Source organism: Anabrus simplex, chromosome 1 (assembly GCF_040414725.1).
Source record: "Anabrus simplex isolate iqAnaSimp1 chromosome 1, ASM4041472v1, whole genome shotgun sequence".
NCBI classification, from domain to species: Eukaryota; Metazoa; Arthropoda; class Insecta; order Orthoptera; family Tettigoniidae; genus Anabrus; species Anabrus simplex.
In genome coordinates this window covers 650,183,194-650,200,814 of record NC_090265.1, presented here as the reverse complement: position 1 = coordinate 650,200,814, position 17,621 = coordinate 650,183,194, and the positions used below count along the sequence as shown (strand labels likewise).

At 37.5% G+C, this 17,621-nt stretch overlaps 1 protein-coding gene across 5 annotated transcripts in view; it reads right to left on the bottom strand.

The window, feature by feature from the left end:
- Positions 1-510: 510 nt before the first annotated feature.
- uex (metal transporter uex) overlaps positions 511-17,621 on the bottom strand; it is a 485,844-nt gene continuing 468,733 nt past the window's right edge. For all 5 annotated transcript variants that reach the window (XM_067135790.2, XM_067135791.2, XM_067135793.2 and 2 more), the window contains 2 exons: positions 13,776-13,850; positions 511-3,301 (listed from right to left, as the gene is read on the bottom strand). In XM_067135790.2, the coding sequence (XP_066991891.2) occupies positions 2,930-3,301; positions 13,776-13,850 (447 nt within the window). In that variant the 3' untranslated portion in view covers positions 511-2,929. The remainder of the gene's footprint in view (positions 3,302-13,775; positions 13,851-17,621) is intronic.

Sequence of the window (17,621 nt, the reverse complement as noted above, 5' to 3'; positions counted from 1 at the left end):
CTAGAGTATGGCTCCAGTGTATGGGATCCTTACCAAGATTACTTGCTTCAAGAACTGGAAAAAATCCAAAGAAAAGCAGCTCGATTTGTTCTAGGTGATTTCCGACAAAAGAGTAGCGTTACAAAAATGTTGCCAAGTTTGGGCTGGGAAGACTTGGGAGAAAGAAGATGCGTTGCTTGACTAAGTGGTACGTTCTGAGCTGTCAGCGGAGAGATGGCGTGGAATGACATTAGTAGACGAATAAGTTTGAGTGGTGTCTTTAAAAGTAGGAAAGATCACAATTTGAAGATAAAGTTTGGGGCAAATATTTGTTTATAGGAAGGAGAGTTAGGGACTGGAATAACTTACTAAGGGAGTTGTTCGATAAATTTCTGATTTCTTTGAAATCATTTAAGAAAAGGCTAGGAAAACAACAGATAGGGAAACTGCCCTAAATGCAGATCAGTAGTGATAGATAGATAGATAAGATAGATAGATAAGATAGATAGATAGATAGATTTGATTGATTGATTGAAGACTTTCATCAGCTAAGTCTGTCAAGATTGTATTTTATCTCCAGATGCCAACACATTAGTTCATAGACCCAATTTTTAAACAATTTTAAGTGTACATATGTGTTTCTGACATAGAACTGTTTAATCTTAGATTATTTATTTATTGCAAAAATAGTTATGTCACACTTGACATAAGCTGACCAAGTGGACTTTAGAAGCAACAAATTCTGAGTAAATCACAGTTCATAGGTTTTGAAGTGTTATATTCCTACAATAAAAATTGTCAAATTTAGTTGTAATGGCTGAGGATGACCCTTTACGGGTCAAAACCGGTCCCATGATGTATTTAATGTAAATATAACTTACATCAAATATTAATTTGTATTAAATATTCCCTCAATTCTTATAATTGTGAACTAGCACCAATATCCAATAGGGGAGCAAATGGTAAATGATTTGAAAAAAGAAAAATGTGGGAGATATAATCTTAAACATAACCATGGTTTAATTGTAGGACTTTTCTGCAACTGAATTTATTTGTTATGAAATAATAATTACTGTTACTGGTCACGATTTCATGAGTAACAAGTGGGTTGAAAAACAGGAAAACAATGAAGAAATCGATGTATTCAGATTTCAATAAGGCAATGGTAATTTGGTTTAATCAGGAAAGGCATAACAAAAATTCTTAGTGTCAGAAATAATCTGTGCTAAACAAGTCAAACAGTTCTTTGAATCTTGTGGAGAAAAATGTTCCTGAGATGAGAGTGCAGGTAATTAAAATTCACACTGGATATAAACAGTAAATTTACAATGCTGATGAAACTGGCCTATATTGGAAATTCTCATAGTGAATGGTTCTAGTGCTGTAGGGCATTTTTCACTGACATACCTTTAAATAACCTTAATTTTTATTATGTTTATGACCAATTTCATATTAACCATGTTTTTGTTTATCCATGAAGTAGCTATTGCTCATTACTGCAAGTAATTGAGAGTTGATTTTACATGTTCTATGTTTACTGAAATTCCAACAGAAAGTTATACAATTCCTGTTTAAAGCTGCAGGCTCTGCTGACATCAATGGAGTAGGTACATTGAAGCAGTATTATTTTATGTTGACATTGGTTCCCTTGCACTTAATTATGAATGGTAAAATTCAGGTTTCAAGGCAACCAGAGCTGTGTAATATCTATGCCATCAACTGCATTTTACAGTAGGCCTATAGTGAGAAGAAAGATTATGTTATATTATCCTACAAGAACAACTCAATTCCATTTGCACAACCACAACATTGCTGTTAAGAACTCCAACCAAAGCTTATGGACTAACATTTTGTACTTCACCGGTTTTACTTCCACATACCTCAACTAACAGTAGTATACAAATCTAGATTATTACAACTGGAAGGAAAATACAAATGGAAACTAGTTAACTCTACATTTAGAGTTAGACAGATGAAGACTTGGTTTTGAGTTGTGCCCAATATCTAATTTACATTTTTGTCTCCCTTCTTGTTCCACAATGTCAAATGCATTTCACATACAGCCAGATGATAACATTAAAATAGAAACAGATTTGGACATAACATGATTCACAAAGAGTTTTCACCGAGATGCTCTCTTAAAGATTCTTCAATTAGTAAAGCTGACCTTTCTCTAAATTTACATTCACAAATCAGTAAAAAATACTGAAAATATTTTCATTTTGCAACTATTATATTTTTACAAGGTAATGATTCATTTTAATTCCAGAAACAATAAAAATTAAACCAATAATAAACAACTGTTTTGAGAAAGCAACAGGCTATCAAAACATTAAATCAATCATCATGAAGGTTTAGTACAAAATTAAAAACTGCTTTTGAATTAAGAAAATATGAAAATCAGAAGTCTTAGGGATAAACCAATACACAGATAAATGAATGAACAAATTAATAAATGAACTTTTTAAAGATAAGAATGAAGTTAATGTTCTGTTTTGATAGACTGTGTACTTCTAAAATACAATAAATAAAAACTGAAAGATCCGTTCCTAAACAACCTTATTTTACAAACACAATAAAAATAATATTAAAGAAAAAATTTAACTACTTGTAAATATTATGTGTAAGTACAATCTGGCACAGCAGAATTAAGTTTATAAACATCTGTAAAATGATCTATATTACACTATTAACATGCACCAAACTCACTTCTTAACAGTGCCCTGCACAATATAAATATTCTTTATTGTTAGGGACATACATTAGCTTCGGACAGAATTAACTATACATCTATACAGTTCAGTAATGCTCCTTTCTGTATCTCAAACCTTATATCTCCTGCAATAAATAATAGAAACTCTTTTGGAAGAATGTGTTTTGTCCAACCTGACATGGAGAGACCATATGTTTCATCTTCTTTATCTGAAGAGTCCACAACCTTCAACATATGTTAGCACTTTCTGTTGTCCAATTGTGGAAGAAGAATGGTCCGTTCCTCATTATCGTCTATGTTTTGTTTTGGACTGCTGCTTTCTAAGGGAAAACTTTTATTACTGTACTTTTCACTGCATATATTTTCGCCCTTAGTATCTAAAAGAAATTCGGCACCTTCTCCGATCACTTTGGTGGGACTACGATGTTTGGAAAGTTTAAGGTTGTCGTTGAACTCCTTGCTAAACAGTCCCCCACCCGGACTGCCTGGACTTCGTGAAGTGGATTTGCTGATATCATTACCCATGCTTTGTTCAGCAGCGGCGATGTAATGCTGCAAAGTGTCTCTATCAGCAGAGGCGATGTAATGCTGCAAAGCGTCTCTATCACTCTGGAATGGCATTGGAAAAAAATATATTAAACATTCGTATTACATTGATAAGACACAAACACAACTGGCTTAGCTTCTAGTAAAGCTGTCCAAGGTGAAGACATGAAAATAGACTGTCCTTAGGATGTGAATCCAAATTCCCAACTCCCTGGATTCTGCTAAGACGACTGACGCATGGGACAGAAAGTAGTTCAGTGCAAGCCCTGCAAAGTTTTCTATAGGCTGGTATTACACTATCAAAGTAATTTATCAAAAAACCCTTTTATAAAATACAAGCAATAAAGCCTGTTGCATGATAAAATACAGCAGGTTACAGAAAGAAATGCTCCTGACAATTTCTTTTAACCAAAAACCGAAAATGATTTTTATAATTTTTCTCTTTCTTTTCACTTTTATGCTCTGGATTTCTTTTATTTGTTGAGCTTTGCTTTCTTTCTTCATTACATTCTCCATTATAACTTCCCTCTGTTGTTCTACCTGCAGTAACTCGTACCGATTTCTCACACAGACACCTGTCCTGAATTCTGACTGGATCACAGGAGACTACTAGCATAAATGAGTGCAACTGGGCTATACAAAAGAGTGACTGAATGGGTTGCTATATTTCTAGAAAATTAGAGTCGGCGAAGCTATATCTGACCTGTTAAAACTGGAATTCCTCAAGGCAGTATTATTGGACCTTTGTGTTTTCTTATTTATATAAATGATGTGAGTAAAGAAGTGGAATGCTTTTTTACAGATGATGCTATTCTGTATGGAGTAATAAATAAGTTACAAAATTGTGAGCAGCTGCAAAATGACCTTGAAAATGTTGTGAGATGGACAGCAGGCAATGGTATGATGATAAACGGGGTTAAAAGTCAGGTTATGAGTTTCACAAATACGAAAAGTCCTCTCAGTTTTAATTACTGCATTGATAGGGTGAAAGTTTCTTATCGGGATCACTGTAAGTGCTATTTTTTTTCTTTCTATTTGCTTTATGTCACACCAACACAGATAGGTCTTATGGCGATGATGGATAGGAAGCGGCCGTGGCCTTAATTAAGGTACAGCCCCAGCATTTGCCTGGTGTGAAAATGGGAAACCACAGAAAACCATCTTCAGGCCTGCCGACAGTGGGGTTCAAACCTACTATCTCCCGGATGCAAGCTCACATCCGCGCGCTCCTAACCACATGGCCAATTTGCCCGGTTACTGTAAGTGCCTAGGTGTTATATAAGGAAAGATCTTCATTGCGGTAATCACATAAATTGGATTGTAAATAAAGGGTACAGATCTCTGCATATGGTTATGAGGTTGTTTAGGGGTTGTAGTAAGGATGCAAAGGAGAGGGCATACAAGTCTCTGGTAAGACCCAACTAGAGTATGGTTCCAGTGTATGGGACACTCACCAGGATTACTTGATTCAAGAACTGGAAAAAAATCCAAAGAAAAGCAGCTCGATTTCTTCTGAGCGATTTCCGACAAAAGAGTAGCGTTATGAAAATGTTGCAAAGTTTGGGCTCGGAAGACTTGGGAGAAAGAAGACAAGCTGCTCGACTAAGTGGTATATTCTTAGCTGTCAGTGGAGAGATGGCGTGGAATGACATTAGTAGACGAATAAGTTTGAGTGGTGTCTTTAAAAGTAGCAAAGATCACAATATGAAGATAAATTTGGAATTCAAGAGGACAAACTGGGGCAAATATTCGTTTATAGGAATGGGAGTTAGGGATTGGATTAATTTACCAAAGGAGATGTTCAATAAATATCCAATTTCTTTGGAATCATTTAAGAAATGGCTAGGAATACAACAGATAGGGAATCTACCACCTGGGCAACTGCTCTAAATGCAGATCAGTAGTGATTGATTATTTAGCTTAGTTATCTTTGATTTTATAACAAGCCAAACCCCATGGAACAACAGCCCCATAGGGCCTTGGCCTGCCAAGCAACCGCTGCTCAGCCCGAAGGCTTGCAAATTACGAGGTGTTGTGTGTCGTCAGCATGACAAATCCTCTCGGTCGTTATTCTTAGCTTTCTAGACCTGGGCCGCTATCTTCCCGTGAGATAGCTCCTCAGTTGTAATCATGTAGGCATAGCGGACCTCGAACCAGCCCTCAGATCCAGGTAAAAATCCCTGGTATGGCTGGGAATCAAACCCGGGGCTTCTGGGTAAGAGGCAGGCATGCACCCCTACACCAGGGGGCCAGCTTGATTTCATAATAGAATATTTCTCCTATATGTGTGTTGTTTGTCCAACCCTTGTCCCGTTTCCCTATGGGGTCGGGTATGAGGTGAGATGAATCTGTCGTGGCGGGTTTTTATGACGGGGTATGCCCTTCCTGATGTCAACCTCATCAGAGGAGTTAATGAGATGAAATGAATGACATGATATATGATAGTAGGGAGAGGGTAAAACCCGGTGCCGGCACATAGCTTACTCCTGTCGAATAGCACCAAGGGGTCTGCTCAAGGCTTAACGTCCCCATCCGACGGACGAATCACCATCAACAGCGTCATATGCTCTCACTACATATGAGCACTGCGGAGAGGTTTGGAATTTAATACAGGCTTTTGGCACGCAATCTAGTGATTAGAAATTGTATACCACCACCTCCCCTACCCTGCCGGCCAACATTCTGATAGTGAAAATTTTTTCGACCAACAGGACTCGAACCGGCTAACCTCGGTGTCAGACCGTTTAGTCTTCAGCGCCCTAACGATCATGGCCACCAGGCGGGCATTTCTCCTGTATGTGTATTATTATTAATTTACTTGGTGAAGTGTAAGGGAGGGCCACAAGCCCTATCTTCGCCACTGCTAAAGTAAAAAAAAAAAAGGACTTGTGTTTTCCTAATACGGAAAGAGTTTTGGGCCCCCTTGAGTGTCTTTATTCCATTCCATTTAAGCATTTTTTAAATGATTTCAAAGGAGTTGGAAATATATTAATACCTCCCTTTGTAATTTAGTCCAATCCCTAATTCCTCTTCCTTTAAATGAATATTTACCCCGATTTGTCCTCTTAAATTCCGTCTTTATCTTCATACTTTCCTACTTTTAAAACCTCCACTGAACTTTATTCGTCTACTAATGCCATTCCACGCCATCTCTCCGCTGACAGCTCAGAATATACTGCTTAGTTGAGCAGCTCATCTCCTTACTCCCTCAAATCTTCCCAGCCCAAATTTCGCAACATATTGTTAACACTATTCTTTTGTCGGAAATCACCCAGAACAAACCGTGCTGCTTTCCTATGGATCTTTGAGTTCTTGAATCAAGTAATCCTGGTTAGCGTCTCATACACAGGAACCATACTTTACCTCCTTACTACAACTCCTAAATACCCTCAAAATCATATGAACAGATCTGTAACTTTGATTCAAAATCCCGTTACTGTGATTACCACGATGAAGATATTTACAAAAGATCTTGGATACATTTTTTTTTTTTGATAGTTTAACATCAGCCAGACAGAAAGTTCAACATCAATGAAATGTGTGTGTTACTTATAAGCATCAACCATCAACTGAAAATTAATAATAATAATGTTATTTGCTTTACGTCCCACTGACTACTTTTTAAGGTCTTCGGAGACGCCGAGGTGCCGGAATTTAGTCCCGCAGGAGTTCTTTTATGTGCCAGTAAATCTACCGACACGGGGCTGTCGTATTTGAGCACCTTCAAATACCACCGGACTGAGCCAGGATCGAACCTGCCAAGTTGGGGTTAGAAAGCCAGCGCCTTAACCGTCTGAGCCACTCAGCCCGGCCAACTGAAAATTAGTCTGAGTTTTAAAGGCAGTCACGTTTCCACTTTCACGTTAGATTTAGAAAAGAAAGAAAAAAAAGAGACCATGTTGCAGTGAAAAAATCAGATATCGATGGTGTGCGAGCAATACCTTGTATCCCACAATGCTCTTCTTATCAATTATTTTCCTTAAGACTGGTCATGCCTCCCAGCTACACATGGATATGCAGTCCATCAGAACCATGTTCACTGCATTCATTTTACTCTGCCAATGTATCAAGGAAAATGAGCCTTATAGACTGTACAGTAGGAATGTGTATGTTTATGAAGTATTTAGTATTTACGCATTCCTACAGAATAATGAATTTAAGGTTCACTTTCCTGTGCACATTAGTACAGGAAAATGAACATAACAAAGATTGTTTTGATAGACTGCAGATCCATGTGTGGCTGGGAGGTGTGATCAGTCTTAAGGATGATGATAGATCGGAAGAGCACTGTAGGATACAAGGTATTGCTTCCGCATTGTCGATATATAAAGTTTACTAGGAACATAAGAAATGAAGAGATGACACAATATAAGTAGTGATAATGGAGTACAGAAATGTAATATGTAAAAAGGGAATAATCAACATAAATTTAATGAAAATGAAAACCTACAACCTGTTTTCCAGTCATTGACCGGGTCAGGGATGGAATGAATGAAGCAGATATAGGCTATTAGTACAATGGGGGTGCCACTCCCAAAGTGATTTATTAATGACTGATAGATGCTATGAAATGAGAATGTAGAGTGTTGCTGGAATGAAAGATGACAGGGAAAACCTGAGTACCCGGAGAAAAACCTGTCCTGCCTCCGCTTTGTCCAGCACAAATCTCACATGGAGTGACCGGGATTTGAACCACGGTATCCAGCGGTGAGAGGCCGACGCGCTACTGTCTGAGCCACGGAGGCTCAACATAAATTTAATAATGTACAAAATATCTTTACCTGTACTTTCTCAGTATTTATCTCTTTAATGGAATGAGCTGAAAATATTGGACTTCTCCCGAGCTCTAATCCAGACACGCATATAGAACAAATATGTATAAGGTTCACAGATGAAAATGTTAAACAAAAACAAAAAACAAAAAGAAATCTGTAACACCATTTCATATATAAAGATATAATTGCCAAAACATAGGAATTCCTCATTCTCAATTATTTAGCTGGAAGGACCTGGTTTTGAGTACTGAGGAAATGTAATATTATTAGCTCAATCCTATTATTTAGAAACCTGGTCTTATTTATAAGAGTTGTCCAAATAAAACTGAGACTTTAGTATGAGCGTCATTACTAGAAGAGAGGGAAGATTGTGCATATGTCTGTAGATGGTGAGATGTCAGGAAGAAATCTGGTATTGTCAAAAAGTGTTTTTTTTTAATGCTATTTTGTTCGGGCCGTTGACCTAGAAAGATCTTTTGCTCCTACTTGCACCATATGTGAGGAACCTGTGTGTATTTTGTAAATGGCGGAAGTGTAAAGTGTTGAAAGTGAGGAAAGGAACGTTGAGGACGACACAAACACCCAGTCCCCAGGCCAGGGATATTAAACAATAACAATTAAGAACCCCTGACACGGCCGGGAATCGAACCCGGGGCCGCCGAGTGACAGGCGGATGTGTTGCCGAGTTGTGTATTATGCTGTACAATGTTCAGATGGCGTAAAAATTTCAGCATGGACGAATAAGGACAAGCCAAAACAAGGTCAGGCACAATGGGCAACCTGATGAGGAAATGAAAAACTATTGAGGGATGCTGGCTCGCAAGCAATGGCAAGTCCAAAAAGCCACTGATGAATGGTTCTGCTGCCAACCATGGACGTTGTTTGCTTACAATATCTGTCATCAAGTGTACAGCTGGGACGCTGCTTGAACCAACAAGAGGACTATATTTAGGCAGATACATCACTCCTTAGTTCCTGTATCTTTATGTATTCCAAACAATAACATGCCGTTCTCATTACTGGCATTATGAGTTTCGACAATTAATATTATTTCCATTGGATGTGAACATGAGTTGGACGTCACATTAGAACTTTAAGACATGAACGGCTTGTTCACTCCAATATGACCTAATGACTTGTACTTCAGTGCAAATTGTTATATAAAAAATATTGATTGATGAATATTCCTAGTATAGCATCCACTCAGAGCTCTGTATTGGAGATAGATTTCATGGCTGATGATGCCTGCAATGACAGGCGAAACATGTACCATACTCAAACTTAATATAATTACAGTGTTATAGTCCTAAAGATTTAATTAGTATTGAATAGGTGGTTTCAATAAATTCAGTCTTTAACATTTAATAATTGAATTTCAATACAGACAAAGTGAAAATAATCACTTGTAATGGAACCTTGACGATGAATATGCGTACCCTCTTGTTCTCATGCAGCTCAACATCGGGCCAATGTCACATCCAAATGTCCCACAAATCTGGATATTACACGGTTCGAACAGCCGGAAAAATCGAGACCCACAATGAGCCCGCTTTCAAATTCTGTCAGGTGCTGTATCACACAGTGATCACTCAACAACTGACTATGTTTACGCCCCTTATACACCCTACCAGGTCTGGTAACAACACTGAACACAAACAATACTAATGCACTCTGGTGGCCATTCTACCTGTCACAGAGAATTACAACTCTAATCATTTATATACCTGCCGATGGTGTGTATGTGTACAAAGTTAGATTGACATCCACCATTTGTATGACAAGCTGACCATGGAACTGAATTTGCGTTTTCCATTTGCGTAACAAGAAAGCTAGGAAGACAATGAATATCATGTGGTGAAAATAAAGACTCCTGCATTGCTTTACTCCAAAATAACTTGGTGTAACACTCAACTAAACTCTGTCTTTCAAATAGCATTACCTGAACACCAAAAGCAAAATACATTCACATGTAACATGAAGGATAAGGGGTGCTCATTGTAACACACTCAGAACTTCAACTGCTCAATATGCAACATCAACCTGCCTTCCTTCTCATGCCAAAAGTAACAGCAGCATTGAGAATAAACTGTGAGAAAGTGATGCATAACACTCACTGTTTGGTCATCAACCTGCCTGACAAAACAACTTTCCATGGGGAGTAGATCCCTCAAATGTTCACAGGAAGCTGTGTATGAAGACATGGAAGACAGAAGTTAAGGGACCAGACTCAGAAGAAATGATACCACGTCAAAGCTTGCTATATGGTACATGGAGGTCTCTAAATAGGCTGAGGACGGAAGTTTAATGGTGTAAAGCCAACCTGAAGAAGGGAAACATGCAGCTCTGTGACTGCGGTAAATTTCAGGTGCCAGATCACTTGCTGGTCTGCTCCTTGATGAGTAACACAGGTTCAAGGGAAGACCTTATGGCTGCAAACAGTAAAGTCATAACTCTTGTAATGCAATAAGAAATCCTTATTTCATCTGGATGCAGAAATGAATAGGTTCTTTCCAACACACAGTTTGTTGTCCATATCGCTTTATCCGCATACACTGATATAGGGATTGCTTATACGATTTATACAGGAATAGGTTGTGTTGGAATGTTTTCTCATACTGTTAATGACTGGCATGGAAAAATTTTCTTCTTCCTCAATGAAATAGGAGGAAGAAAGAAAGAAAGAAAAAAAGAAAGAATTAATTACCTAAATAATTTTCAATTATTATTTGCAAAAAATAGCAACTCCTTTTCACTGAATGAAGATTGTGAAATGTCACTGTCACTTTCCATAATAGGGTAGCCTCAATACACGGACGAATACATGAATACACTATTGATTGTGATGGAAAGCAATTTGTGGTGCATATGATCAGAGATTATGTACTGGTATAATAAATGTGTTGGAAAGAACCTAATGAATCAATGTAAAATTATGATGTGAACATTATCAAATAAAATGCTTCAAATGGAAGACAGAAGTACACATCAGGAGGCAGTAATTTAAGTTTTTGTCATTAAAATGTAAGACTTGATACATGCTTTAAACAATGGACTACGTCTGTCTATCAGTGATTAATGCTAAGCTTGACAGTAGTACATGGATAAATACACTACTGATTGTGTTGCATATGATCAAAGAGATTATATACTGGTATAATAAACGTGTTGGAAAGAACCTGATGAATCAAAGTGGAATAATGATATGAACATTTCTACGATCTTCATAAGATGACGCTTCAAATGAATAAAGCTTTCAGCTAGCATTTGACAAATAAAAATTCAGTTCATTTACATAATATTAATTACAATATACATACAGAATCAAAAGTACCGGTCCTATCTGGCTTTATAAGGCAGTGCAATGCTAGTGCCAATAATCAGGAATAAAATAAAATTGTGCCTTCAAATGAACAATGCAATAATTAGGAAACCAGCATATTGCTTGCACAGAAGAGGAATGTGTAAGTGCAATGTAACTTCTCAAGATATGTCAGTAGAAGTAACTTACGAGAAACACATTAACCAACGACAGGTTCCATCCCATAATAAATGTGTGTTGTTGACAAGAATAACAACTGCTTCCAAGAGAAACATTCACATGTGCAAGTGGAGATTTAACCGTGAAGAACCTGATGCACGCATCTGGAAATCAGTCCACACTCACTTATCATGAAGTGTTTTTAAAGTGTGTGCACAATGGGTGCCATAAGAAATATAGAAGAAATTATAAATCACGACCAATGATACTTGTTGTCGTGGTCTCTCCTGATGATAAGGCAGTCTCTGCATTACCTGCCTCTGCCTTCCCGTATTGCCCCACTCAACAGGGTCAACTCCTGAAAATTACACACAACTTATATCAAGGGTTTAGAGTTTTAATTATGGTACTTAAGATCCTAAAATTTACAAATATATCTCCTAGAAATTCCTTCCAGCTGATTAATTGTAGACTGAGAAAGTTCTAGTACAAAGAGCCACTTGGTTACACCTGATCAATGCCATAGCAGCGATGTAGGGGAAGAATAAGAAGGATTTATTCTTCAATGAAACTGAAGATGAAATCTTGATTTTTCTCTCCTATACTACAGATGTGTGTCATATCAATATATCCAGTGCAAAAATGTAACAATTTCTATCACACAGTTTTTCATTATTGATTTCTTTTTTCTTTGAACAGATTTTCGGCTTGTTAGGCTGTGTTGAGTACATATGATACATGGCAAAGAGATGCAAGTACAGAACAAAAATGGCCAACCAAACACCAGTGGAAACCAAGCCCACAACCATCCGATTATGCGTCAGATGGTCTCCCGATTTCACTATAGTAGCCTAAGTCATTCTTGTTCTGTTGGCAAGGATCTGAGCTATAGGTCTCATACTACGGCCAGTTCAAATGTAGAGTACATGCAAGTCGCTCACTGTGGGCCATTCGAAGTAAATATTTAACTTTCATGACCACATTATACTTGAAACAGACTTTCAGCTTATTATATCATGTTGAGGATGCATTAAAGCGATATTAAGTACAGAAGAAAAAGAATGGCCAACCGCAGACCCGTATGATCCAGACCAACTTTGTGATTTTAATGTTGGATACTCACTAAGTTGAGCTCTGGTGTTTCCCCTATGGGTGGAGTGGTAGAGTAACATCCATGGTACCTCCTTCCTGTCGTAGGAGGCGATTAAAAGAGGCCCCTGGGGCTCTTAACTTAGAACTGAGGGTTAGCGACCACGGGGCTCTTAGCCGAGTCCTGGCACTGTTTCTACTTACTTGTGCCAAGTTTCTAAATTTCATTTATCCTATGGAGGCAGTAGAATATGTCTACGGTATCCCCTGCCTGTCGTAAAAGGTGACTCAAAGGGGTCCCAGTAGCTCTCTAACTTGGGAGCGTGGGTTGGCGATGGGGTCCTTAGCTGAGTTCTGGTGTTGCTTCCACTTACTTGTGTCAGGCTCCTCACTTTCATTTATCCTATCTGACCTCCCTGGGTGTTTGTGACGTTTTCAGCTTTACATTTCATCTTAGATCCTCACAGACGCGCAGGTCGCCTATAGACCTGTACCAGGCCTCTCCGGAGGCCACAAACCATTATTATTAGCTGGCATGTAAGCTGTGTGCCAGACCCACTCAACAACCATGCATCAACTATTCATCAGGCTACCAGAAGAATAGGCAAAAAGAAATTCCACTAGTAGAAAATGTTGCGATGGTGGTAAATGTTCTAATAAATACAGAGGGATATTGAACACTGTGTTAGTTACGTAGCCAACACCTTAGGAATGAACAGCAATGGAAATCTGGTGACTTTTGAACATACGTGAAAATGTGTATGACATTCTTCATGAGTATTTTATATTACATTAATTTGTAGCTCAATTAACAAACACATGCACAAAAAAAAAAAAAAAAAAAATCCTCATTAAGTTTGAATATATTAAGTAAGTGCAGTTCAAGGTAGTGAAAAGAGCTGATGAGATTTGAATCAGGATTTGATAGGATTAATTAAGTTAATACTTTGATTTCCCGTGCATGAAAAGCTACATTATTAGAAAACATTGTTATAAAATACATTGTTCCAAAGATGATATATATTACAGGCTAATGAAAAAGGTCCATGTAGGTGGGTTAATAACAACTAAACACAAGTTTCCCTGCTTATAAAAAAAGAAGATGCAAAAGAGATGTATGCTAGAGATTGCACTATGGCACAAACAACTCTGTGTGGCACTTAAATAAGAAGTAATAAAGCTGATTATCACTGACCTGTGATGGGTGATGGCTGGTGGGTGAATCTAATGGGCCTTGACTTCTGTCATCTTCATCCAGAGAATGGAGCAGCTGTCGACAAACAATGAAATTTAATAAGAGGATCAAAACAGCATAAGATTAACATTATTTTGATTAACAACATGCACATTCTTCACTTCATTAGTCCAAATAACTGGGAGTTTACTGTACACAATATGGCTTAAATGTGAAAATTTGTACTAAGGTGATACAGGGTCCCACTGGAAGGTAGCCCCAGAAAATGCAAACTTACAGTAAATCAACAGCAAGAGAGAAAATGAAACACTGGCATTACAATAAATAAACTTTTAATGTCCACCTATTCAGTACAATAATAATGTTGTTATATAGCTGTAATTACAACATATTAATTATAAACAGTACTAGTTTCGACACATTTTTGCGTCATCTTCAGCTGTACAAAGAAACGGAAAATAGGCAAATTATATAAAACTCATGATAGACCTTAAATTGTGCATAATATAAAACACTATGAAATCCACAATAAAAACAATGACACTTAATAAAAACTTATTGAACAAGTAGAAGACTTGTGAGTCAAACATATACTGAACAGTTCTCAAGTTGATTGATGTCCCTGTGGATAGCCCCAGGGGCTCTGAACTTTGGAGCGTGGGTTGGCGACCACGGGGCCCTTAGCTGAGTCCTGGCATTGCTTCCACTTACTTGTGCCAGGCTCCTCACTTTCATCTATCCTATCAGACCTCCCTTGGTCAACTCTTGTTATTTTCCGACCCCGACGCTATTAGGTTTGCGAGGGCTAGGGAGTCTTTCATTTTCACGCTCTTCGTGGCCCTTGTATTCCTTTGGCCGATACCTTCATTTTTCGAAGTGTCGGGTCCCTTCCAATTTTTCTCTCTGATTAGTGTTATATAGAGGATGGTTGCCTAGTTGTACTTCCTCTTAAAACAATAATCACCACCACCACCACCACCACCACCACCACCACCACCCTGTGGACATACAGTAGTAAGTTCATTAAATTTGGTAAGCGGTTTACAATAATAAAACATTTTGTGTCCATTCAACTACGGTTCATAAACTGCAGAGTCATCTTAAGAATCGTGAATATCGCTGGATAAAATTTAGGTGTGACGAAATTCTTCTATATCTAAGGTCTATGAGGTGGAAACGTATGAATAACTCCTTAAGGTGTATATAAGATCTATGTTTCTCAGTTCAAATGTGGAGCCTGTGAAAAATAAATAAAATACTACTATTAACGATTCGAAGCGAACGATTCATACGGCCGTAGTCTGATCGTAAAGCTAGTAACGTGCAGTAAACAATGAACAGTTCGAGTCAGGTATGCATATCTGGACGGGACGAGGGAGGGGCGATAAGGGTAGGCCGAAGTACGGCGTGTGGGGTAGGCGTGTGGAGAGGATCTGGTGGGCGTGGACTGCAAAACGAATATTGTGAAAACTTTTTGTGTATAATATGTAAAATTAAGTTCTTGTTTGGAATTTGAACATTTTTGAAAAATGCTATAATAATGCTATGCTATTATAAACCGCTCACCAAATTTAATGAACTTACTACTGTATGTCCACAGGGACATCAATCAACTTGAGAACTGTTCAGTATATGTTTGACTCGCAAGTCTTCTACTTGTTCAGTAAGTTTTTATTAAGTGTCATTGTTTCTATTGTGGATTTCATAGTGTTTTATATTATGCACAATTTAAGTTCTAACATGAGTTTTATATAATTTGCCTATTTTCCGTTTCTTTGTACAGCTGAAGATGATATAAAAATGCATCGAAACTAGTACTGTTTATAATTAATATGTTGTAATTACATCTATATAACAACATTATTATTGTATTGAATAGGTGGACATTAAAAGTTTATTTATTGTAACCTCAGTTCAATACAGACAAGAAATGAAGTTTCTTACGTTAACAAACACTGGCATCTCATATGCGTCTAAGAGAAAGTGAAACAACAATGGCCCTGTAACCTAAGATGTAAACTTGATCTCCTGAATATTACCAAATGTAGACCAGGAATATACAGGGTTATGGTGTTTGTGCTCTGGGCTATGGCAGCTGCAGTATGGGAGGCATGCACATAGTTGTTGCTAGCAGCCTGTATGTGTTTGACCTGGCAAGCAGGAGTCACCAGTCTGAATCTCAGCTGTTAATATGGTGAGACAGTTATCACTGCAACGCCGTATTTTCATATGTAAAAGTTCTGGTTTCACCTTAATGGTCATGTAAACAGCCATTACTAGGGCCTCGATGTTTATGACCTGTCATATTTTTTCCTCATATATTTTCCATGGCAACTTAAGCATGATTTTACCTACTGGTGACTAAATTATGTAATTTTCACAGGTCATATAACGTCATATTTTGACACTTTTAACATTTCTTGTTATTTTCTGGTAACTTTTCATATTATGGTAATATTTCCCAGTGAATTTTCGTATTTTTGTCATATTGTTATCTCTTCGTTCCATTTTTGAAGTCTTCTCAAAGACAGATTTTTCACATTTCCTAATTGTTGTTTGTATTTTCTTACAATTATCTTTCTTACAAATATATATTTATGTGATCTAGGAGGGTGAGCTGTACAGAAAGAGACAGATGCATAGAAAGTGACAGAAAGATGAGCCTCAATTTAACTCTAACGATCCGATGTATTTCAAATGTGCCCCAATAACATTCTCCGATGTTCAGTGGTATTTTTCCCATTACAAGTCAATGTTGCGTGAAAATAGAAGATTGTTCCTATTTGAAAACTTTAAAATACATGTAATTAGCTATTGTATTTCTTTCTGATCGCCCATCAAAATTTGATATTTATTTCATTCTATGCAGTGTCGAGAGTTACCTCTGGATTGAATAATTAAATAAATTCAAAATATAATAAGAACATTAATATTATTGAATGTTATAGATTTAAAAGAATATTTTCAATATAATGTTAATTTAAACAGCAGCAAGATTTTGAAAATGTGACCAAAAAACTTTTAAGTCATAATTATTGTCATATTTTAATACACTTTAGGTCATAAATGCTTGCATATTTCTAACATTTTTATGTCATAAACATCAGGGCCCTAGTCATAACTCTAGCTATTGGTGTGCAAAAAATCATAATGGTGTTTATGAAGTCCTTCATTATGATAGCAAGATTGGTGTTAGTGCAAGACGATAATTGGGCCTATTTTTTCGAGACAACAGTAAATGCAGAGAGGTACCAAGATTACATTTTGATGCCGTTCTTCCATCAGTTAACGGAAGAAGATAAATCACGTGGGGGGTTTCAACAAGATTCAGCCCCTGCTCATACAGCAGAAGACTGCTTTCTTACAATCTCGGAAGTGTTTGCAGACAGAGTGATGAGTGCTGGTCTATTTCCTCCTAATTCTCCAGATCTAACAGTGTGTGATTTTTACTTGTGGGGTAAACTGAGAGAAAAAAATATATCGAACAAATCCTCACACATTGAAGGAACTGAAAGAAAACACTACGAATGAAATCAGAAATCTCACTCGCGTCAGCCAGAATATGGTTACCAGATACGATGCCTGTATAACCCAGGAAGGAGCACCTTTTATAAGGTAAGATTTCTTATAAGATTGTACACATGCTTAAAGCAGTGTGTAACATAAGTTTGGCTGAGGCAGCTGCCATAGTGCAGAGTACAAACAACATGCATTCGGTCTGGGTTTATAAGAGAGACCCTGTACTGGGGCAACCTGAGAGGGACATGTGGTACTTTAAACAAAAAAGCGCAAGTCTTTCTCAACTCCATCTATCATAAATGTAATAACAACAATCACAGTAGATTT